General features: G+C 38.1%; 1 protein-coding gene across 1 annotated transcript in view; it reads left to right on the top strand.

Moving 5' to 3' along the window:
- The first annotated feature begins 305 nt into the window (after nucleotides 1–305).
- The window catches only part of gpc3 (glypican 3), a 152,240-nt gene continuing 127,768 nt past the window's right edge, over nucleotides 306–24,777 (top strand). The window contains exons 1-2 of the mRNA XM_065271835.2: nucleotides 306–788; nucleotides 15,211–15,372. Of these exons, the coding sequence (XP_065127907.2) occupies nucleotides 632–788; nucleotides 15,211–15,372 (319 nt within the window). The 5' untranslated portion in view covers nucleotides 306–631. The remainder of the gene's footprint in view (nucleotides 789–15,210; nucleotides 15,373–24,777) is intronic.

Below are 24,777 nucleotides of genomic sequence, written 5' to 3'. Positions count from 1 at the left end.
CAATATTATTCAGAAACACTAGATGGCATCAGATAACTGCATGTTACTGATATGCTTGCTATTTAGCATGTAAAAACAAATAAATGTTTATCATGTAAATCTATCGGACACGAGTAGTATTATTTTAAATGGAAAACTTAATTATTGCAAGTTAATTTACCTCAATGACCCATGACTATAAATCAGGTTTGTATATTTTGCTGTGCACATGAAAGCAGCAGCGCTAAAGGTTTACAGCGCGCCCCCTGCCTTCAAAACCACAACTTGCGCACACATATATATATATATATATATATATATTGTAATCTAAAATAGGCTATTTTCCATCATCGTCTCCTTTAAAGAAATTAAAATGTTATAAGGAAACCCCACAGTCCCTTCTTATTAAAGCGGCAAATGTGACCTGGATTTGTGAGCATGAAGTTGGTCTCTGTAAATGAGGTGGAGATCAGAAGCTGTACGGGATTCCTGTTGTCACTGCGCACAGAGCGCATGGGATGCCGCCGCTGACACCAACACAACGCTTTCTGCTCACTTTACGCAACACGGGACATTCCTGCGTTCTCCTCCCGCGTCTTTAATCAAACCTTTAACCTAAATTTGTATTTTTCCTACCTCATCTGGATTCAAAATGATTGGACTGAAGTTGAAAGGCGCACTGATTTTGTGCGTCCTGTTACTGCCGTCCTCTCATCCGAATAGCCAGGTGCTGGACTGTCGCGAAGTGCGCTCGTCTTTTCAGTTTCTGTACCCGGGGATGAAATGGACCCCAGAAACGCCGGTCTCAGGTAAACTGAGCTATTCAGATCAAAGTTGCGTTTGAACTAAATTATCTGTGTATTAACGCACGTTTTGAAGTTTTCTTTGCTTTCCAATAAGGCTTCCAGGCTCTGTAGAGAGAAATGTTAAAGTTGCCATATCTATGTGCGCGATTTGTCTTCTGGATAGTAAAAGAAAATTGGAAACTAAACTCTCTTAATAAGCATGACGTGGTCTAAATCTACAACATTATCTTATTATTGTGCAGATTTTGACATTTTTATTATTCAAACATTTTATTTAAAGAGTAACGTGTTGTTAGTTGGTTGGATTACTTATGTTGTTATAATATTTCACTAATACTATTGGATGTAGTCATGTAATAACATTAGTGAAGCAATCTAACAGATAACAAAACTGGCAATAAAAACAACTGAATATATATATTTGATTAGATGTTCCAATTTCATGTTACTTTGTTCAAAATAGTACGTATCGTAACTGGATTGTCGTCATCGTCTGGGGAGCAAAGTAGCCCCGGGGAGAGCTGTAAATGTATTTCTTGTCACCATACCTAGTGTAAATTACTTGTCACACTGGAGAAGGTGGATTTTGTTAGTGTGTTTATTAAAGTTGCTACATTTCCCAGTGGAGAATTGAGGAGATAGATGAGTTGTGATGAATGACAGGATGAATGGCAGACTGTCTACTTGACATCTCCCCTTAGCTGCTTGATGCTTTAATTCTCTCACAACTGGATACTGGAGAGTAGTGGGGAAGAAACCGAGAGAGTGGAGTTTGTTTGGCCCTTGCAACAAAAATTCTGCTGAAAAGGATCTTGCTTTGTCCCTGGTGACTGCATTTTGTTGTTGGGTTGTTTTATGTGCAATTCTTCCCCCAATGGCAGCATTTGCCTCAAAAACAATTTCAGACTTTTTTATGCCACAATACCAGTTATTCTGCATTGTGTTAATGTAACAAATTCATTTTGAGGTATTGACAATCTCTTATTCAGCAATGCTTCAAGAAATTGTAAGAAATTGTGAACATTTGGCAAACAATTGATGGAGTCAAGGATTCTGACCTGGAAATGAGCATAAAACTAGAGTTACCCCTTATGATTTCTCAGATTTCCTTTTATATCAGAGGCGCGCTGTTCATTTTTGCAGGCATTACATTTGCAATTTAAATGGATTGCATTTGTGTTAAGGACACAGCAATGGCAATCTCACAGTTGAATTGAACCTTCCTCAGGATTTAAGAAAAGCAACATTAGCAATACTTGAAACTATCTGCTATAGGCCATATCTGTACATGCAGGTGTCATAGATCATAAAAAGTATTTACTGAGTGCTTATGAAAATAATGTGCACCCTGTCACATGCCTCCAGTCATTTGCTATGCCTGTAGTTTTCAATCGAAATTCTTCAAAAGCGTTTTTGGTATCTGTAGGCTAGCTGGTTTTGGGACTGTATGTCCTGATGGGATTAAATACTTTTTGAAGCTCTTGTTTTAGTGAAACCTAAACATTTTTGTCCTCCAGAGAAAGGAGTTACTGTGGGCTTTTTTTCTGAGCGTGCCGCAGGCAGTGTAGAGTCCTGATAGTCCCAGTGGCGCTGGGCTCTGGACTTTATGCCTGGTGCAGTAATTAGTAGTGCGGTGAAGCCTTTGGCTTGATTCATTTTGATTCATTGTGTGAACAATTCAGTTGTGTGCAGTTCCAGCATTTGTAGCCGGAAACATTAATTGGATGTCCTTGTATATGTCGGACCTTGACGTTAATTGTTTGGCCTTTTTATTTTGTTTTGATTTATGTGCTGCTTTAATGCATCTTAAAGGAAAACACAACCGTTTTTCAATATTTTACTATGTTCTTACCTCAGCTTAGACAAATTAATATATACCTATCTTTTTTCAATGCCTGCATTTAATCTTATTTTCGCCGTGTTGTGAATGTGTTAGCATTTAGCCTAACCCCATTCATTTCTTAGGATCTAAACAGGGATTAATTTAGAAGCCACCAAACACTTCCATGTTTTCCTAATTTAAAGACTGTTACATGAGTAGTTACACGAGTAAGTATGGTGGCACAAAATAAAACAAATTGATTTTATAATCAGATAAAAATGAGAACTATGTTGTATGGCGGAAAAGCACTTAGTTTGCAGCACTTCGACCTCAGCGCGCAGTAACATCATCACTCCTGACTTCTCCCCCTTTCGCTCAAACTGCCGTCAATATCCCTTTTTGGATCCTAAGGAATGAATGGTGCTAGGCAAAATGCTTACATATTCAAGACGTGCTGTACAAAGATTAAGTGCACACATTAAATAAAGATAGGTATGTATTAATTTGTCTAAGTTAAAGGACAAGTTCGGTATTTTACACTTAAAGCCCTGTTTTCAGATTGTTTATGATGAAATAGAACGGTTTTGACTGAAATTTGGACATATGATGCTGCCCCGAGAATTTTTGGTTTCGGTTGTGTCACCCCACCACCTCTACAATGGCTGCATAGGTGCACAGGAACAATCCTTCCTAAAATGCATTAAACTTTCGTTTACAAAGAATTGAAACTCACCGAGTGGTCAGGGGTGTTCACTGATATGCTCCCACAAAAATCGCTGCAAATTGCACCCCGAAGCAGATAGAGAAGCAATGGTACCATCACAGGACAACCATGTCATTGTCTAAGACAAAGTAGTGACAAACGCGCTCTGTAGAGCTGTCAGGGCTACTGTAGAAACACAATGGCGCAAAATGCCAGCTTTCATGTAAGGGGATCCGCAGTGTATGTAGATAGACACGTCTCATTCTAAGGTAATAAATACAAGTTCATTTTGTAAAGTTTTTATAGACCACTGAAAACACAGTTAACTATATTATATTATATTGCATTGCTTTCAAAAGATCCTTCTTAAATGTACACACTGCACCTTTAAGAGAGGTGAAACGCACATGTCCATACCACCCAGAAATTATAACAAGGACATAAGAGATAATATAAAACTAAACTTAATACATTACTTTTTAAAGATGTTATGACCTCAATACAGCTGTGTTTCAATGAATCGGATGTCAGTTTGAGATTAAGCTAGGCCTCCTGCTTACATAAAGGTCATCAGACGTCAAAGATGTCCAGCTTACGTACTTTGGTTTCTCTGATTCGAACCCAATGCACATTGTTGGCCTTGAAATGGTCTAATGTAGACACCCTTAATGTCAACTGGTAAAAGATTGCATGTTGGATAGTGTAGCTGTCACTTAGTGATTGTATTTATTTCACATAGAGTTTCACCCATTCTGCCTGGTTGCAAGGATTTAATGCTTCGCTCGATTTGCCCTCTCTTGGCTTTGTTCAGAGTTTCCCAAACTTTGCTATAGATGCTCGCTTTACAGAAGCACACATTTTTACACACATCTTAGTCTTTACATTAAAATGGCTGGGTTATTTTTAACACAATATTTTAGACAGAACACATGTTGGGTTAAAATGACCCAATGTTGGGTTGTGGGTTATAATAACTAACAGTTATTAACACCCAATTTTAACCCAGGGATGTGTTCTGTCCAATATTTACCCAACATGGCTTAAAAATAACCCAGCCATTTTTAGAGTGTTCCTCCATCCTCTTAGATTACATTTCAAATGACCTTTTTTCAGAACTTCTTCTCTGTAACCACATTGAACTTATTGGTGGGCTTTAAACTTTGTGCCTGTGGTGATGTTGCGGATGGTACATGATGCATGCAACCACTGCGCTTCTATTCAGCTGCCAAATACGCTCTCTACTGGCATCTGCGAGTGGGATGAAGAGCATCTTTAGCATGAACGAGAGAGAGAGAGAGAGAGACTGATGGACTGATATTAGAGGAAGATGCTATGACTGATGTATCTGCTCTGGAATACATGGAGGCCAGGCAGAGACACAGCCCACAGAAGGATTGAACTGAATTTTAATCATACTGCGTGTAATGCCAGGGGGCTACAGGACCAAGAAGCCAATAGGAAGTTTTCTCCCTCTCGTCTCCGCTGCCATGTCTTTAACGTTTTTGTTGATGCCTCTCTCCAGAGTCTCAGGCTTCATGCCCAGAGGGAAGGACTAAATGTCAAAGCACAATAGACAGCTGACTGTCTTTTTAGTCTCAAAGGCACCTTTACGCCAGCTCACGCTCAGACTCATGTACAGTGGCTACCTTTTGTCAGATTGAAGGCTTATATTTTGATATTTAGTTGATGTTTATCAGATAAAAATAAACAGTTGGATGAATGACCACTGGTAATGGTTTATAAAGGATTTCTTTCTTTCTGCGTACATTATGTTTGTTAATTGAAAAGCCGGTCTTTTGTTGAATGAGTGATGAGTATGAAGTAAAGTCAGAGTCTCTCAGCAGTCTTTGGGATCAAAACAACCTGACATGAGATGAGGGAAAGCTGTATTCTTCTCCAGCGGTGCACATGGATGAGATCCAGCTAATGAAGTACCACTGACCTCCCTCAAGAGCTCATGTTATTAGCTGTTAAGGGGCCTTCTGCTGCTTGTTTTAATGCCAGTAATGGCAAAAGAGATTATGGAGACACTTGTTCACCCTGTCAAGAGCTGGATTCTCTCAGTGCAGACAGTATTATTTTAATTATCGTGAAAATGTCCTTCTGGAAATGTTAAACTACCCCACTGAGCTTGCTCCTTAAGTTTGATGTTTGCTTTTAATGGGGACAATGTTATTGAACATGTTCAGTTGTGTAAAGCTGGGTTTCTTTAAAGATCAATCAATTTATACTTTAAAACATTGCTCAGATGTCTTGAAAATAAAATATGTCTATAGGTTTTATCGGACACACGTGTTGTCGCGGTTACGCATCTGGATGGAACTTAACTTCTGTTCTCTGTTTGTTTAATGGTCTGACTAGTGGCTAAACTGAACCCTGGAACAAATAGCCTACATTGTCGAATATAACAAATATCTTGGTTTCCTAAAAACGAGGGGAGACCACGATCATGGGTCACTGGGCTGTACAGTGTAGTTTTTTTATACACTTAACTCTTTCACCGCCAGCGTTTTTAAAAAAAGTTGCCAGCCAGTGCCAGCGTTTTTCATGATTTTCACCAAAGTTTAATGCTTTCCAGAAAATGTTCTTCTTTAAATAAATAAACATACAATATACCAAATGAAAGAACAGACCCTCTGCTTTCAAACAAAAAAAACCGTTTCATCCTACCTTTAGTGGTTCTTTTGCAATCAGCTTTTGAATATGGGTAGGTTTTTGCAAAAACACCATATTTTGAGCAAAAAGCAAAAATAATTCCATTTTTGTGACTGCTTTTCATATAGATCTCATTCAGAGCGATCTTTAAAACAGACACGGACATGCACCAGCTTGCCATAGGGCAATTCTTCCGGTTTTAAAAAGTTGCGGAATTGCGGAAAGACGGAAAATCTCGTCATTGGCGGGGAAGCGTTTTCTCTTAATTGACGAGATATCTCGTCAATTGCGGGGAAAGAGTTAAGCAATGATTTAAAGGACAAGTTCGGTATTTTACACTTAAAGCCCTGTTTTCAGATTTTTTATGATGAAATAGAATGGTTTTGACTGAAATATGCTCACACAAAAATCGCTCCAAAAGACGCATTCCAACGGGTTTTATCGTAGTTTTTGCCAACTCCATTGACTTGTATTAGTTGTGCTGTGAGGTACGGTATTACTCCGCGCCGGGAACTTTGTTTCTATTCTTGCAATTGGCAATGGCGGATTAGCGCCACCACCTGGGCTGGAGTGTTTATTATTCAAGCTCTCAGCGAAAGAATGTACGAGTGTGAGGCGTTTGGAAAAATAGGTCCACAAGTTAACAACAAATGCTAAAACAGCTGTTGGAAAGCATCTTTTGCAGCGATTTTTGTGAGCATATCAGTGAACACCCCTAACCACTCTGTGAGTTTCACGTCTTTGTAAACGAAAGTTTAATGCATTTTAGAAAGGATTGTTCCAGTGCACCTATAAACCCATTGTAGAGGTGGGAGGTGAAACACAAACACCCGAAAATTCTCGGGGCAGCCGCATATGTCGAAATTTCAGTCAAAACCATTCTATTTGACCATAAACAATCTGAAAACAGGGCTTTAAGTGTAAAATACCGAACTTGTCCTTTAAACTAAGGTAATACACTCACCTAAAGGATTATTAGGAACACCATACAAATACTGTGTTTGACCCCCTTTCGCCTTAATTTTACTTGGCATTGATTCAACAAGGTGCTGAAGCATTCTTTAGAAATGTTGGCCCATATTGGTAGGCTAGCATCTTGCAGTTGATGGAAATTTGTGGGATGCACATCCAGGGCACGAAGCTCCCGTTCCACCACATCCGAAAGATGCTCTATTGGGTTGAGATCTGGTGACTGTGGGGGCCACAGTGATAACAAGGCATGATGGATCCATGTTCTCATTCTGTTTACGCCAAATTCTGACTCTACCATCTGAATGTCTCAACAGAAATCGAGACTCATCAGACCAGGCAACATTTTTCCAGTCTTCAACTGTCCAATTTTGGTGAGCTTGTGCAAATTGTAGCCTCTTTTTCCTAGTTGTAGTGGAGATGAGTGGTACCAGGTGGGGTCTTCTGCTGTTGTAGCCCATCCGTCTCAAGGTTGTGTGTGTTGTGGCTTTACAAATGCTTTGCTGCATACCTTGGTTGTAACGAGTGGTTAATTCAGTCAAAGTTGCTCTTCTATCAGCTTGAATCAGTCGGGCCATTCTCCTCTGACCTCTAGCATAAATAAGGCATTTTCACCCACAGGACTGATGCATACTGGATGTTTTTCCTTTTTCACACCATTCTTTGTAAACCATAGAAATGGTTGTGCGTGAAAATCCCAGTAACTGAGCAGATTGTGAAATACTCAGACCGGTCCATCTGGCACCAACAACCATGACACGCTCAAAATTGCTTAAATAACCTTTCTTTCCCATTTTGACATTCAGTTTGGAGTTCAGGAGATTGTCTTGACCAGGACCACACCCCTAAATGCATTGAAGCAACTGCCATGTGATTGGTTGATTAGATAATTGCATTAATGAGAAATTGAACAGGTGTTCCTAATAATCCTTTAGGTGAGTGTATACTTATTTATTTTGCTTGTTATCAGAAATAAACAACTCTAAAAGGACTCTATTGTTATTGATTCTTTGGAAATTCAATGAAAAGTTTCTGCCCTAAACTAACTTTGTAATTAACAAAATATTTTTATGTTTCTGTATTGGTTAATACACTAGTATTTCTAATGCTAAAATGTTGTTATTCATTAATTTCCCAATGTACTGTTTAACAAGACAGAAAAAATACTTTGTTTTTTATTCTGATGCCCAATTTTTCTGATGCAGTTATTTACTTGCATTACTTAATAAAAAAGAGAGTTTTAATGGTTTAATGTTATGCTTGATTAATTTCTGATTTCTGATAAGTTGAATGTGCCACCTTAAATTTGAGTATAAAAGCGCAAATTCAATTGACATTCGTCACTCGTTCAAAATGTTTCTGAAACGTTGAAAACTCTCTGAAAAGAAAGGAGTCCACATTAAAGCACTTCGCAATGCTGAATAGTCATTGAGACAAATAGGTAGGGTGTCTAATAATTTTTAAGCGCTGTATTTTAGTATTATTTTATGTGCAGCAATGACGTACCGACTGTTACAGGTTTCATCAGACGCACGCGCGTTATCGCAGTTGTCGTGAAGTTAACTGTGTGCTCTGGCTAGTGGTAAACTGACCTCTTAAACATACGTTGTGGAAAATAAAAAAATGTCGGTTTCCTAAAGAAGATGAGGGGAGACGGCGAGCACGGACACGGCTGTGCGAAGAGGGGTTTGGCAGCCGATCTATATATGTATGTAGTAATTTTACACAGTTAAAGTTAGCTCAGTGTAGTAGCCTAGCTGATACATTTTAGCTAGTTATGACTTGAACTAAGGCAATTTATTTTAGCTTGTTATCAGAAATCTCCTAGCGAGTCTTGTTATGAATGATTCTTTCCGAAAATCTACCCGCAAGTCCCGGAAATTCAGTTTGGACCACGAAGGCCGTTTATGGGCTTCGGAGGCAGCATTCAAAGGCATCATGGGACGTCTGAATCCAATGTTTGCTTTACTTCGTGACTCCTGAGATACCTTCATCTCGCAATTTTATTGCACATGTAATGTGATTGGTCGAGTTCGGAAAAATAAAATGATGGCCAAAAAAGCTGCTGAATCCCAAATGTTGTGTAAATAAGGTTATATTTTCACTTTTTACACAGTTTGATTGCATTTCTAGCAATAAATTAGTATTACAGTTTACAAATATAAGATTAGTTATCACAGTGAAGCTCTCTAAAATTCCATTACGCAGCCTATGAAGGCTGTCCGAATGCATTTCCCAGATCTGCTTTCATGCCCAGAAGTCATTGCCTCACGAGGCAGCGAGGCAACAAGTCAGCCTTAGATTTTGGACGCAGACTATATGTTGCTGTTGAAACCGTCTATACTGAGGTGCTATAAAATAAGTTCTAGCTTGATCTTATGTGAAACTCTTATGAGACCTTAGTATGGTGTCAAGGGGCAGATTGTGCCTTAGGTAGTGAAGTACCTTCATATTTTGATAAATACCCACACAGTTTCTGTAATTATGAGATAATGGCTTAGGTCAATGTCTCTGGCAGTCCATTTAAAGTTGAAGGTGAGGGATCACATGCCTACAAGCAATGAAACTTTCTACTAATGACTTCGGTCCGACTTTCCATTAAACCATATTTCTTGGATTTTGCCGGGCTCATTATAACAATGCTCAGAGGAAAACAGTGCTTTTTAAAAGCTTGTGCGAGGCTTTTATTGTGTTATTGTTTAGTTTATCTATCACAAACTGAATTTTACCCTAATGTGTTTCCATGTAGTGGAAGTCTGATGTACTTTCTTTTTCATTAAATATTTTTAATGGAACTATAAGAGGACAGCCAGGTTTGCTTTAATCCATGAAACTTTCCGCCTCCCTTACAATAGAGTCCAACTCATAATCGTACAGTTCATATACTTTTATTAACGCTCTGACTTTTGCTCTTTCTTGTAGTGGACACATATCAAAGTCTTTGACTTGAGTCTAGAAAAAATGTCATCTTTCCTTTGCGGTTGCTCAATAATTCATGTTTCTAATAACATTTTTTTTACTTTTTTTTGCATCTTAACACAGCATGTTTTCCCCACAGTCCCCATTAAACTTGCATGCCGATAGCTTTATAAATGCTTCTAAAGATGGTGCTTATGTATGCGCCTGGCTGTGCTCCGTGTCTAAAGGCTTGTTAGGGAGGAGCGCGGAGCTGAAATGTGTACACAGCGCTCGCCGCGTCTCTGTTGGAGCCGACTGTTTCATCTGAGCTCCGACATGGATATTTACATGCCTGAGGCCTTCGGGCAAAGTATTTGTCGTGGATGGGAGGAAGTAAAGAAAAAGTGTGTAAAGATTGTGTGGAGAACAGGTATAGATATTGGCAGTATTACACACAAATTGAAGAATTTTTATAGGGCTTAATACCTATTATTAGCTGAAAGGGTCATGAATAATAATGTTGAGCTCTGCTCTGATTAGCTATTTCTCAGAGCAGCTCATTTCAGTGTGAGCAAACAGACCTTATGTTTGAGCCTGTATTAGACGAAGATACAGATTTTGAGGAATAATCACTATTCAGGGATTGGAAATGGACGTTTCTGAGTGTTACGTTTTGTTGTATGGACCTGCAAAATGTAACTGTAACTTCAATAGTAGAACCTGGCAGCCTAAACGCTAGCATATAGCATTAACTAGCATATAGTGTAAACTTAGCAGTCACAACTTTCATAACAACATTGTAATTAATTAAATATGTAATTTAAAGTTGGGGCGTACATGACAACTGTCACAGTTGGTGTTATGATGAGATTGGCCTGTTGGTCTTTTGCAAGCACAGGGTTTACATAAGAAGTTTACAATAGACGTTAATACAGTTTTACATTCTACAACACCTTTAAAGAGCACTTATTTCATTAATTAAAACAACGGTTTTTTGTGTATTTGGTATAATACGTGGTTTATGGTTAAAAACACATTATTTTCCACATACCGTACATTTTTGTAGCTCCAGATTTCACTCTCTTCCTAAACACGGATTTGAAAAGCGCTTTGTCTCTGATTGGCCAGCTAATCTGTACGTTGTGATTGCCCTTAATACCTCTGATGTCAGCTGGAAATGTGACCTTCCTTACCATGTTTAAAAGATTTTTTAACAGGAGTTGACTTACAGGCTGTGAGACAAAGCCGGAGAAATTATGATAATGTCGGTCTTGTCTACATCACCAATACCATGAAGTAAACTGTACACAAGAAAATTAATTTACGTTGGAGACGATAACTTGCGTCATTGTTTACTTTGGTTTGTGTACCTTTTGCATATTGTTAAGTAAGGAATAATTGACGATGGGCCATTGAATTATAAGAAAATAATCCACACCCAAGGTGCAATGCGGCACGAAGCGAAGTCAATTATTCCTCTTTTACCACGGTTACCACAAACATTGCTCTGGTGCCTATTTTTAAGACATTTGACAAGTTAGGTGTGCGGTTATTAGAAATTAATGCATACCCACGGAACATTTCTCAGCCAATCAGAATACAGCATTCAACAGACCCGTGGTATAACATGCCCTAGGGCTGTAACGATTTATCGTGCAAATGTGCATTTTCTCAATGAATGAATTTGAATGAATTACGGTGAAATGCCGCCACATCCAAAAGCCAGCACTCTCGTGCAGAAACTCCAATTGTGCCACAGAAGAAGTAGCATTACGGACGCTATTCCAGGAAATGTCTCGAAGGATATTTATAGCGCCGTTCTTCAGATTGTTTCAGGTATTTTGATGATAATAAAGAATATTTTGAATTATTTTGTTTAACGAGTGTTGCTTTTTAAATGCACGTTATAAACGACTCCGACTCATAATGATTTTAGTTTGATAAGGACTTCCTACTGATCACAGAGCCATAGTACACACACAAGCTGTGCATGAAACCCACAATCGCAACCTTGGGATGCAGAATCGATTTTAGACAGGTCTTTTTACAGCCCTAACATGTATTAATAAACAGCAAAAGAAATGTAAAAACGTGAATCGTGAATAGGTGCTCTTTAAAGTGTTTTCCTAGACCCCGTCTACCTGCCGTACCATATGACCAGAAGTAAAGAGAGATTGTTTCAAATAGGGGAGGAGATTTGTTTTTTTGATTCACGATTTTGAGGGCACATGAATGTTGAAAAATAATGAGGCCTATAATTAACTCAAAAATACCACAATATTTCAAAACAAATTAATTTTTTTTAACTGTAAACGGCTCTAAGCGAATCTTTGTGACGTCACTTCTTGTTGACGTTGTGTTGTCAAACAAAATGGAGCGTAGCTAACTCCTGCCATCCCTTCCGTGCTTTCTGAACGAGTCATGAATGCGCCCAACCCCCACTCCCAAATCCTTATTGTCATTTATTGGCTGGAACACTTTGTTATGTTTCGTGGTTGTAGGTTTGACCACTTTGTTTTTGTTGCAGTTTGTTGAGCCTAGGCTGTCTACAGAGACCGCATTTTTTTACAGTGTGTTCAGGGTACAGGCACCTAGCAGATAGTGAGGAGATGTTTACTGTATGAAACAAAAAATGTTTTATGGTCTAAAACGCGTGAATTCACTTAGAGCGCCTTTAAATAGATGTCAATCCCAAACACTGACTGTACATTGTGCCATAGAGGCTGCAAACAAGATCTGGAAGTACATGAAAGCCATATGTTGAACAAGATTTCATTTGTAGACTCGGGTGTACAGTTTTGTTCTTTTTATATATATATATAAATATTTTCAGTTCTTTATTCAGAAAACAAATCTAATCGACCGCATGTATGAGCAGTCTTTAGTTACAGACTGTGAAGTAATATTTGTTTATGCTTCTCGGTAGGGAGCAATATTGTTCCTGTAAAGACCTTCACAATTCCCTGACAGCCTACAACTTCTCTAATAAAATACATTTATCATCTGCAAACGGCAGACGTGCCAATGAAATTGTCTGTTTTGCTGAAGATAATTACTAAATCTGCCTGAGCTCTCTCTCTGTTTTCAGCCAACTCCACCCCAGCTCTCTACAAGTTGGGCTATTGACAGCTTAATAATTTGGCCCAGGAATCTGAAATTAGCTCGATCTTATCTGTCGCCGCTCCTTTGCAAGTATTGATTTTGGATATTAAGCCTGTCGGTGTGAATATGAAAGAAGATGCCGCCCAGAACGGTATGGCAGGTTGTCCTATTATTTCTCATTATATATCCGTATTGGGATGCTGCAGATGGGTGATCAGAGAGTGTGGGGTTTTTCCTACCGTTGTTTGTTTTCAATGGAATGTGAAGGTAATGGGTTTATTTACATTCCCAACAGGCAGTCGTGTGTTTAGTAAATCAGCTCTTTCTTTTCCCCTAAGGCGATTTCTTTGACATTTTGTCTTCTCATTTTCATACCAGATTTAAAATTTGGCAGCACTTAAATCTCCTGCATTTTAATCTCTGCCATGGTTTATTTACTTATTTTGATCAACAAATTTGTAGAGTATATTTTTAGGGTTTCTTTTTGGATTTATATACCTATCTTTGATGATGAGCTGTCATGGAATGGGAATTTAATGTGCATTCAATAGTTCATTCAGCATCTTTCAACTCTTATACTAGACCCTGAACCCGAACACAGCATTCAGAACCACTAAAAAGCATGAAGTTCCTCCGTTCCACCATTTCCAAATTCATCTCATGCTGGTCACTGGGAAACGAGCTCTTCAGGTCTTTTCATAAGAAAATCCATCCTGTGTTATTTTTAGTCTGACGTTTCACAATAGTTATGACGGTATACCAAAAGCCTCTTTTAAACAGATACACTTTCTTTACCCAGATCTTGTTATGCCCTCCTTTTCTCCTACCCCATCATCATCATCATCATCTCTGTCTGTGTGAACTGGTGCATTGGGACTCGTCTGAAGTTTGTTTACAGCGCTATCAATCAAGCCAGTGCAACCTCCTCCGCCCCCTCAGGTAGCTGATAGACACACACACTTCATTTGGATCCAGTTTAACAGAGCTGCTCTAAGATGCATGAGATGACAGCAGCAAAGTGACTGAAAACAAAGTTGCAAATATGAGGCTTTCGCACGACTATCACAGAAATGAAGATTTTGTTGGATTCAAGGGTGGTAGCTTTTGAGAAATTCAAGTTCCCTCCCTGCATGTGTAATCACAAGATAATTGGCCACATTTCCGAATGCGGATCAGCGGCCCGGGGGAAAACATTTGCAATAATTTCATTAATTTTTCAGCCCTAACTTCTTAGTCCTGGTTCTTACGCAGTGTGTGACCTCGATGTCCAAAAGCAAATTAATTCCACAGTGTATTCGGTTCAAAACAACAACTTACTTCTGTGTTAACAAGTTATTTGATGCTCTACATTAGAATAAACATGACCGTGGTGTGCTTTGGTGTGGTTTCTATTTCACTGCAGAACCTTCTGCGATTCAAAAAGCCATGAGATTAAAAGTTTTATGCTTACTTATGAAAGGAGCTAATAAATAATGAAATTGAATCCTTTGTAGGATTTAGGTCATTAAGTCCATCTCACAGAATAACACAGAGGACTTAATCAGATGTAGACTTTGGTCATTTTCTGTAGCTTATCCTTGATGTTTGATTCAACAGAGATTTTACTTTTCACTGAAATTTTTTATTTTATTTTATAATTCATGTGTGAGCCAAAATTAAAGAACCTTACCACAGTGAATGTATTTTTCAATAGGCTGTTCTTCTTTTCAAAAGATCCCAGCAAAACGAATTATGCCTCTTTGATAGATAACCTTCACATTTTTATTTTATTCAAACAGATGTCAACAAATCATCTGTCACCTTACTAAACAAAACAGAACTGTCAGTGGACTTGCTTGTTAATATATGTCTCTTTCATCTGACTCACATGGCGCTTTAACTGTTTCAGATTGTAAATGGACAGATTTGTACATAGCAGCGGTCTCATGGGATCCGCCTGATCTTGTTTTCCTTTAATGAGTATTTGTTTTGCACTAATCAGTTTGGCATATGGAAATGAGATGAAATGGCATCCGCAGAAATTAAATAACACGTTTCAATTTAATTCCAGAGATTCATTTTGTTGCGTTTGATAAACCCACTGTTCTGTGTGATTTGATGCTGGGTTTGAATAGGTTATATAAACAATGCGCTCAATATAACAAAGCATTTACTGCAGCTCTCAATAACGCTCGACTCGTTCGGCAAACACTCGTTTGATGGAGTTTAGAAAGCGCTGCAGTCTGTTTGCTTGTTTATTGCTATGACTGTAATTCTCATTCTCATCCATTTTTCAGGCTCGGATCTGCAGGTGTGCCAGCCGAAAGGCCTGACCTGCTGTTCCCGCAAAATGGAGGAGCGTTACCTGCTTATTGCCAAACAGAATATGGAGTCGAGTCTCCAGGCTACCAGCGCTCAGCTTAAAGTTCTCATCATTCAGAATGCTGCCCTCTTTCAAGGTACGTTTCAGAAAACAAGCGATAATATTACACACTGATCCCTGTGCATCCGTGGCGGCCGGTTACTTTTTTTTTTTGAGGGCGCTCGATGTGAAGTTCATCACAACATGTATGTAGCTCGTCATGTGTGTGGTTCCTTATTTCAAATTATGTGTTTGGCGCGTCGAGTGAACCTATATGCATCACGTGTCTTGTCAAAATAAGTGCCTGCTGCAGACGCGTCTGAAGGGTTTATGATAAAAGAGACGCTCGCGTTTGCCAGATACTCGCATAATCTCATACGTAATCAGAGTTTAGTGTTAAGGGAGTGTCTTGCGTGTATTTTGTGAATGTGAGCGTTTCTTTTATCATAAACGGTTTTGACGCATGTGCAGCAGGCACTTATTTTGACAAAACACGTGATGCACATGGTTCACATGACGCAACAAACACATATTTTGAAAACGCAAGCAACACGCATGACACTCCAAACACATATTTTGAATTTGCGCCCCTTGGATGAGCAGTCACGAGCCGCCACTGCCGTGCACTAAACATGAGCATGGTATAAAACATTTATATAAAAATGTACACAAAATGTTGGTTTCAGTGAGGCTGTGTGTGTGCGTGCGTGCATGTGTGTGTGAGTGTGCGTGGTGGGTTACCCAATCTACATCCGCTTAATGTTCTATAATTTATTTACTCATCCTCAGGCCATTTGATTAGTTGGTAAATGCTACATATAGAGTAGTGTCTAAACTAAACTCTGGAACAAATATCTTGTTGAAAATAACTAATGTTTTGGTTTTCTAAAGACGAGGGTAGACGGCGATCATGGATCACTGCTATGTAAAGGGAAGTTTGGCAGCCAGTTTGTACATTGTATAACATTATAGTACACATTTTACACTGTAACGTTAGCTCAGTGTCATTTTTTAAACACTTAAGCTATAAAATATGAACTAAGATAATAATAGGTGGCAGTGAAAGGCTGGTTTGCCAACTGCCACCACCACCAAACAAAAAAGTGTATTTTCTAAGAAAAACACCCATATTTAAGAGATATTTATAAGCAGAGAAAAAAATATAGATAGGATGAAATGGTTTTTTTCCCAATTTGTTTGTTTGTTTATTGATTGTTAGAAAGCAGAGGGTCTGTTCTTTCATTTGATATATTTGTATGTTTTTATTTTAGAAGAAAATTTTCCTGGAAGGCATTTTGTGAAACTTTTGTGAAAATTACAAAAAAATGCTGGCATGCAACTTAAAAAAAAAAAGGCCGGCTGGGAATAAGTTAAATATAAATAGTATCTCAAATTCAAATTGCACATTTTCATTATTTATGATTAAAGCCCAGTGTTTTAACTCTTTCCTCACCGAATTGGTTGTTTATTGGTTGGTTTTCATCATTTCATGTTACATTTCACAAATTAATGCAAGCCACTATATAAATCTAAAAAAAATAATTTCTGAAATCAGTTGTGCTATAGACAAAAGAGGATGTCTGGTAGCATGGTTGTATAGTATTGACTTGGCAATTTGTTAGCGCATCATTATGTGAATCTGTCAGTTGTTATTTTTATTGGTTCCTCTTAAAGGGGTCATAGTGTGAAAATCTGACTTTTTCCATGTTTAAGTGCTATAACTGGGTCCCCAGTGCTTTTATCAATTTAGAAAATGTGAAAAGGATCAACCCAGTAACTTTGTTTGGGTAAACCATTATGTGAAAAATTAGGTTGATCAGATTTCGCCTGTTTTGTGAAGTAGGTAGCAAGGCGAATTACAATAATACTGCCCCCTTTATCTGCACCATCCAACCACAGCACTGCCATTTAGTGCATTTAGCAAAAATGGCTCACTTTTGCTCAGGCCTACACAGTGGACATTTTAACATGCTATAATTAATTATCTGTGGATTATTTTGATCTTAAACTTCACATACACACTCTGGGGACACCAAAGATTGATTTTACATCTTAAAAACATTTCATAATATGACCCCTTTAAGATGGGCATTGTGAAAGTTTAATCTTTTACGATGTGTAAATTTTAAATGATGGCAAACATTATACAGTGTGCACAAATTAAAAGCTTAGATAAAACAAGAGTTGAAAAAATGATGCTGCTAAACGCACTAACAGCCAATTACAAAAGACTACTGGCAGACACTTTGATTGATAAATGGATCTTCCCGGATTGTCAATTAAATGAATTGTGTAATTTGGCACGGGTGGGTTGTCCCTACTAATTTTGTTACGCTAACAATGTTAGAGCGTTGGATTTGCTTGGGTCCTGTCTCTTCGGGAAGATGGTTCAATGCTAATTGCTTCAGCGTTAGGCTTGAGAGAAACCCCTAAACAGCCCACAGAATTTCTAAAATGTGCTCTTGTCTTGTCTTGTTTTTCCCTTCGTACTTCCACAGGGAATAGTGAGCAGGCCTTGTTTGCAATCTTATGTGCTCCTCTTCTCATTGCTTTTTGATTCTTTTGTACTTTTTCACGGCTGACACAGATCAAAGGGCTCAGCTCTCCACTCCAGCATCTTCCATCCCTTTCGCTCTCTGTGCTCCCATCAGCCGCTGGTGCCACTCCCCTCGCCAGCCCGCCTTTCTCACACACCGCGAGCGGTGCCAAAGATTCGACTCTTTGAAGTCAACTTTGCCAAACAATCATAAAAGTTACAGAGAACATCTGACAAGGAGGCCATTCTCAGTGACATGTACTGTGTGGCAGTTTTTGGGTCCCCTCATCCGCCTCATATCGCATTTAGTCACGGCGTGTCTCTCTAGATTCATGTCAGTGGCTCAGTTAAAAGCCTCAGATATCTTAAAGAGAATCAACTTATAAGTTATAAAAGAAAGACATGTGACATACTACAGTATATGAGGTTTTTTAAGATTCTTGTGATTCAGGCTTTCCATAAATCTGTGCAATCCAGAATTGTGGAATGTATTGGAATAAGAGCTGTGATGTTTTGGCCAGTGGTCATAAGTAGTTTGCTGCAGGGCAGACGTTTGTTGGCACATTACGTTGTACGGTTCACATCTGTATTTAGTTTACTGCCAGCACCTGATTCACTAATTTAGGATTATAAAAACCATATAATGGCACAAACATCTTAAATGCAGAGCTAATTGCGATTTGCATGGTGTGATTCTTGCATGTCACTTCTGAGTGCTAGGATGTGGAAGATACAACAAACTAGCTTGATCTAGCAAATCCAAAGGAAATGTTATGACTCAGATGTTGATCTTTCATAGCTCAGGAGATTTCATGGAGTTGTCAGTTTTGTGTCATTAAAGTGTCAACTTAGTTCAAGATGTTTCCCCATAAATTGCTTTAATACAAATAAAAAAATAAAAAATAGAATCAAATAAGACAAATATTAAAATATATACAAAATATACTTATTAATAAATATATTAAGTAAAATGATGTAGATTGTTTAGATTTAAAAAGGTTATGTAGATTGTTTAGATAAAAAAAAGGGATTTGGGTAAATTTCTTGTGTAACAAACGTGCACAAAATCACTCCTAATGTTGTTATACAGCACTATATCCATTGTGAAAATAATGCTTTGTTGATAAATTAAATAATTGTAACCATAATCTATCATGATATATTCACTGGTTTGTTATTTATATATATCTAACTCGAGCTAGCATCTTTGTCACTTTTGTCACCCCTGAGTGATGAGTTTGCATCCTTGTACTCATTACTGTGAGAGCAGAAAGCGCCCTTTACTACAATGCACATCAGGATATAATTTATTATTATTTAGTCATTTGATCTTCATTTTATTAAGTATTTATGACATGAATAAGATTAGAAATTAACACCCGATTAACACTTTCCCTGCCAGCGTCTTTTTAAAGGGCACATTTCATAAGACTTTTTTAAGATGTCAAATAAAACGTTGGTGTCCCCAGAGTACGTATGTGAAGTTTTAGCTCAAAATACCATATAGATAATTTATTATAACATGTTAAGATTGCCACTTTGTAAGTGTAAACAAAAATGTGCAGTTTTTGGGTGTGTCCTTTAAAATTCAAATGAGCTGATCTCTGCACTAAATAGCAGTGCTGTGGTTGGATAGTGCGGATTAAGAGGCGGATACGACGATGTCAAGCCCAATATATGATAAAGACAATGTCAGCGGGAACAGCTAGACGGTCAGTCCCGTGGGTTTAATGTTTGCTATGTAATTTATTAGGCAATTGCGTTAATCACCCATTATTTGCATTTAATTTTTTATAAGTCACAAACCACCTAAAACGAGCATAAAAAACTTTTTATTTAAAAGATTAGTCCATTTTCTTAAAAGAAAAATCCAGAAAATTTACTCACCACCATGTCATCCAAAATGTTGATGTCTTTCTTTGTTCAGTCGAGAAGAAATTATGTTTTTTGAGGAAAACATTGCAGGATTTTTCTCATTTTAATGGACTTTAATAGAGCCCAACATTTAATACTTAACTCAACACTTAACAGTTTTTTTCAACGGAGTTTCAAAGGACTATAAACGATCCCAAACGAGGCATAAGGGTCTTATCTAGCAAAACTATTGTCATTTTTGACAAGAAAAATAAAAAATATGCACTTTTAAAGCACAACTTCTCGTGTATATCCGGTTGTGATGCGCCAGCGTGACCCCACGCAATACGTCATGAAGTCAAGAGGTCACAGAGGACGAACGCGAAACTCTACAAGTGTTGAGAAAGAGGACCGTTCCGACATTGTTGTATGTCAACTGATACTAATTTATGTCTTTGTGTCAGTTTATTGCTTACAATGGTCCGGAAATGTGCGTTTTATATATGTAACACGTGACCTCCCTATGTCACTACGCATTTACGTTAGGTTGCGCTGGATCAGACCTTGACGAAAAGTTGTGGTTTAAAAAAACATATTTTTTATTTTTCTTGTCAAAAATGACAATTGTTTAGCTAGATAAGACCCTTATGCCTCGTGTGGGATCATTTATAGTCCTTTGAAACTCCGTTGAAAAAAACTGTTAAGTGTTGAGTTAAGTTTTAAATGTTGGGCTCTATTAAAGTCCATTAAAATGAGAAAAATCCTGCAATGTTTTCCTCAAAAATCATAATTTCTTCTCGACTGAACAAAGAAAGACATCAACATTTTGGATGACATGGTGCTGAGTAAATTATCTGGATTTTTCTTTTTAAAACATGGAATATTCCTTTAAGATAATTATTTAAGTGAATTAAGGGATTTTTGTTATAAATTTCCATCAGTCGTTTTTGATGCGATACTTCAAAATTTGCATAAAATCATGGTGATAGCAATTTTCAAGGAAGCGTTTTCTTTTAATTTACGAGATAGCTTGTCAGTGGTGGAAAAAGCGTTAACCTGGATTGCAGGTGGTTAGGGAATACAACCCAGGTTTTTAGCTCTTCAAATATATCCAATGATTTAGTGCAACTATGATAAACAGTATGCATTATGAGTATAACGGAGTGACTTTATATCTCAGATGTTTATGGAAATCTTAAACTCAGTGTTTAGCTGTATCATGTTAGCTTGATCTCTAAACACAATGTTTTTGCCAACTGTTTGACTGAACTGATGATTATTGAAATGCTGGAGGGAATCATTTCAGCTAAAGATGGATGCCAAACCCTAGTGCAAAATCTCATCAGTGAGGTGCTCGGTCTCACATGTCATTCACATTGACAGACAGCTCTAATTCCTGTCAGTGGGACAGATCTGCAGCTCCGCTTCGAGCTGCTTGGAGAAGGTAGACAGCATGTAAATGACACCCCCTTTTTTATTCGGAAACAAATTAACAGGTAATCCTCATTTCAAAGACAGCCATTTAAAAGAGAGTCATGCTTAATTTATCCTTTTTGAAGGACTAGGTTTAGGTGCACAGCCAGCCAGCATACTGAGTGAGTGTCTTTGCTGCATAAAAAGTATGCAGACAATTAAAGAAGAATGCACTTTGCTTCAAGTAACAGTTTATTATTAAACACCAAAGAATACAAAACTCCAACTGAGCTCAATTCCAAATCCTGTCAGGTTTTTAGCCAGCTTGTGGTTTGTGTGATAGCAGAAAAAGTCCAAAATTTCAGAGCAGCTATCTTAACTGTGACAGCAAGTAATGAAAGTTTATTTCAGTCGACACCGCATGTCCAATTCTCATCCCAACCTTGTTAGCCCTCACTCGATCTTAATGCTTTATGCGTCTGGCCTCGGTTTCATTATTTTCCCCGTCCTGCTTTTTCCCGGCATACTCTACTCTAATACCACCCGCCTCTCTCTTTCTCTCCAGAGTCATTTAGCTCTTTGTCGAAGTTTCACCGTAACCCAATAACGGCCTGGCCGGCGGAGAGCCGGACCGAGCGTGAAAGCCATCTGAAGTTGTTTACTCACTGCCTGGGGTGAATTTAATAACTTAATGATGGTTAGAAACGGCCGTGCCATCTCGCAAACAAGCCCTTTGTGTCTCATTTGCCTGATGAGTGAAAATATACTTGCCATCACTGCATGTTTCTCGCACAATTATAATTAGTTTTCTATCTCAGAGGCTCTGTAGATATTTATGAGCAGGCGTCGTAGGGGTGGGTTGCCTCTTCTGCGTCTTCGTTGCTTGATTGAATATGCAGACTCTGGTGGAGACTGATCCAATGTGGTGTAATCTTCAAAGTGATTGCTTTTCCCAGACTCTGTGTTGTGGTAAAAGACCAGAGTTTGGAGAGTAAGGAAAAGCTTAGAGAGCGACTTTATCTCTAGACTCTGTGTTCAGTCGAGGATCAGACTGCAGTCCCAGCAGGCACACACACACACTTCAGCAGGATGTACTTAAAGTCCATGTAAACTCAATTCAGAAAATTGTTTCTGAACACATTATACATGTTAGAAATGTATTGCTGAAACACGTTCCAAAGACTATGTAGTACTAAATTGTGTAGTTACACCGTTAAACAGTTTGTCAACTTTTTTGATTTCAAGATTATTTGGGCGGCCCTAACACGGTGGCTTGATGACGCACTGGAGCCACTGAGCATGGCCCGCCCCTAACACAATCGCGAACATCAATTCAGGTTGTAGCGGTATTTAAAAGTTGAAAGCAATGGTTGGTTAAAGGATTAGTCCATTTTCTTAAAAAAATCCAGATTATTTACTCACCACCATGTCATCCAAAATGTTGATGTCTTTCTTTGTACAGTCGAGAAGAAATTATGTTTTTTGAGGTAAAAATTCTAGGATTTTTCTCATTTTAAAGGATATTAATGGACCCCAAAACTTAACAGTTTTAATGCATTTTAAAATTGCAGTTTCAAAGGACTCTAAACGATCTCAAACGAAGCATAAGGATCTTATCTAGCGAAACGATTGTCATTTTTGGCAAGAAAAATAAAAAATATGCACTTTTAAACCACTACTTAATAATGTCTATGTCCGCTCCTGTGACGCCCCAGGGTGACCTCACGTAATTGCATAATGACGTCAAAAGTTCACGTGTTACATATATGAAATGCACATTTGCGGACCATTTTAAACAATTATCTGACACAAAGACATTAATTAGTATCATTCCACATACAACAACATCAGAACGGTCCTCTTTCTCCACACTTGTAAACACTGGAGCGTAGTTTTGCGTACGTCATCTGTGACCTCTTGACATGATGACATATTACATGATGTCACGCTGGTGCGTCACAGGACCAGACAAAGATGAGAAGGTGTGGTTTAAAAGTGCATATTTTTTATTTTTCTTACCAAAAATGACAATCGTTTTGCTAGTTAAGACCATTATGCATCGTTTGAGATCATTTAGAGTCCTTTGAAACTGCAATTTTAAACTGCATTAAAACTGTTAAGTGTTAGGGTCCATTAAAGTCCATTAAAATGAGAAAAATCCTGGAATGTTTTCCTTAAAAAACATAATTTCTTCTCGACTGAACAAAAAAAGACATCAACATTTTGGATGACATGGTGGTGAGTAAATTATCTGGATTTTTTTAAGAAAATGGACTAATCCTTGAATTTATCATACTGTTGTTTAGTTTAATTTGCATAAACATTAGAGGTCTTAACAGGTTCAAAGAGATGTACCCGAGTTCGGGTTTTCTTGGATCCGTTCAACAAAAACACAATAATTTTAAATGTCCAGAGACCCGCAGCCACTAGTGATGTGCGGGTCATCTCATAACCTGTTTGGTTGGGGTGGGTAAAGAAATTGTCACCTTATTTGCAGGTCTGGGTGGGTTATTAAAAACAAAATAAAAAACCATGTATGTTGGCATGCATTTCCTTATAGTCTATATTAAATATTAGGGAATATATATTTTCATATATTTAAATATGTTAAAATACATATGTATACAGAAATGTAACTTGCATGATGTCCCCAAACCTTTGGCCTCACTTTACGAAAGCACCATGCAGCTTGCACTGACAGCCAGCCACAACAACAAATCAAACGGAGAAATAAAAGTGATGAAAGATGAGGTGTGGGGTAAATTTAGGTCGGGAATTTATGAATAGATAATACAAACGCTGCTATGTTGAAACTTTATTATTATCCTATCTTGTTTTTAATATGAGCATGCAGGTTTCTATGGTGCATAAGCATATGTTGTTGCCAGTTTACAGGGCGATTTAATCTAATGGCTGTTTCCAGATATTTTTGTTTTCATTTACATCATAATGCCTTGTATGTCTCTTTAAAGGCTGTGGGTTGTAAAAATAGATACAGTGGTGCGGGCCAAATAATTTCATATAAGTGGGACCCGAGACTTGGAAAAATCCCATCGCTAGCGGCCACTAATATTATACCCAATCTGTGTCCGAGGCAAACATGAAACTTTTATACGCAAATGTGAAACTTTTAGACCCAAACCTGCTCGAGTCTCGGGTCAGACCTCGGGTTTTCAGATCTAAGTGAACCCATGAAGACCTCTAATAAACATGTCATATTTTCTGAAATAAATTTTATTTTTGTATTCAATTTTTCATTTATTTATTTATTAGAAATATCTTTGCTTTATCCCGCTGGCAGGCACTTTCAGGGAAAACAGCATGTGATGCAACTATTACTATTGTGCGATGTGCAGAAATGTGCAACAAAACATTAACCACTGTGACCTCAGCAGTGAGGTCTAATAGCATACATTAGCATGCATCTACATAAGTAAAACTCTGGGTTAGAGCAGCGCTCTCTTGATTATGATACAGTAATTATATTGCGAGGTGGCAGACGGTTTGCCTGTTGTTTGTGAATGAGAGCGGTGCATTGGAGCAGGTGATTAGAGTCTGGCCCTGAATTAGCAGATGGTGAGGAGGAGAGAGACCTCCAGAGTGTCCGTGGGAGCTCCGCAGAGAAAAAATATAAGCGCAGTGGAAGAAGATCATCACAGGACAACGTCTCGTCATATATTTCTCCATGCAGATGTTTCT

The sequence above is a fragment of the Paramisgurnus dabryanus genome, chromosome 16, assembly GCF_030506205.2.
Source record: "Paramisgurnus dabryanus chromosome 16, PD_genome_1.1, whole genome shotgun sequence".
Lineage (NCBI taxonomy): Eukaryota > Metazoa > Chordata > Actinopteri > Cypriniformes > Cobitidae > Paramisgurnus > Paramisgurnus dabryanus.
Note: the sequence above shows the minus strand (reverse complement) of the source record. Positions and strands in the feature narration are given on the sequence as shown.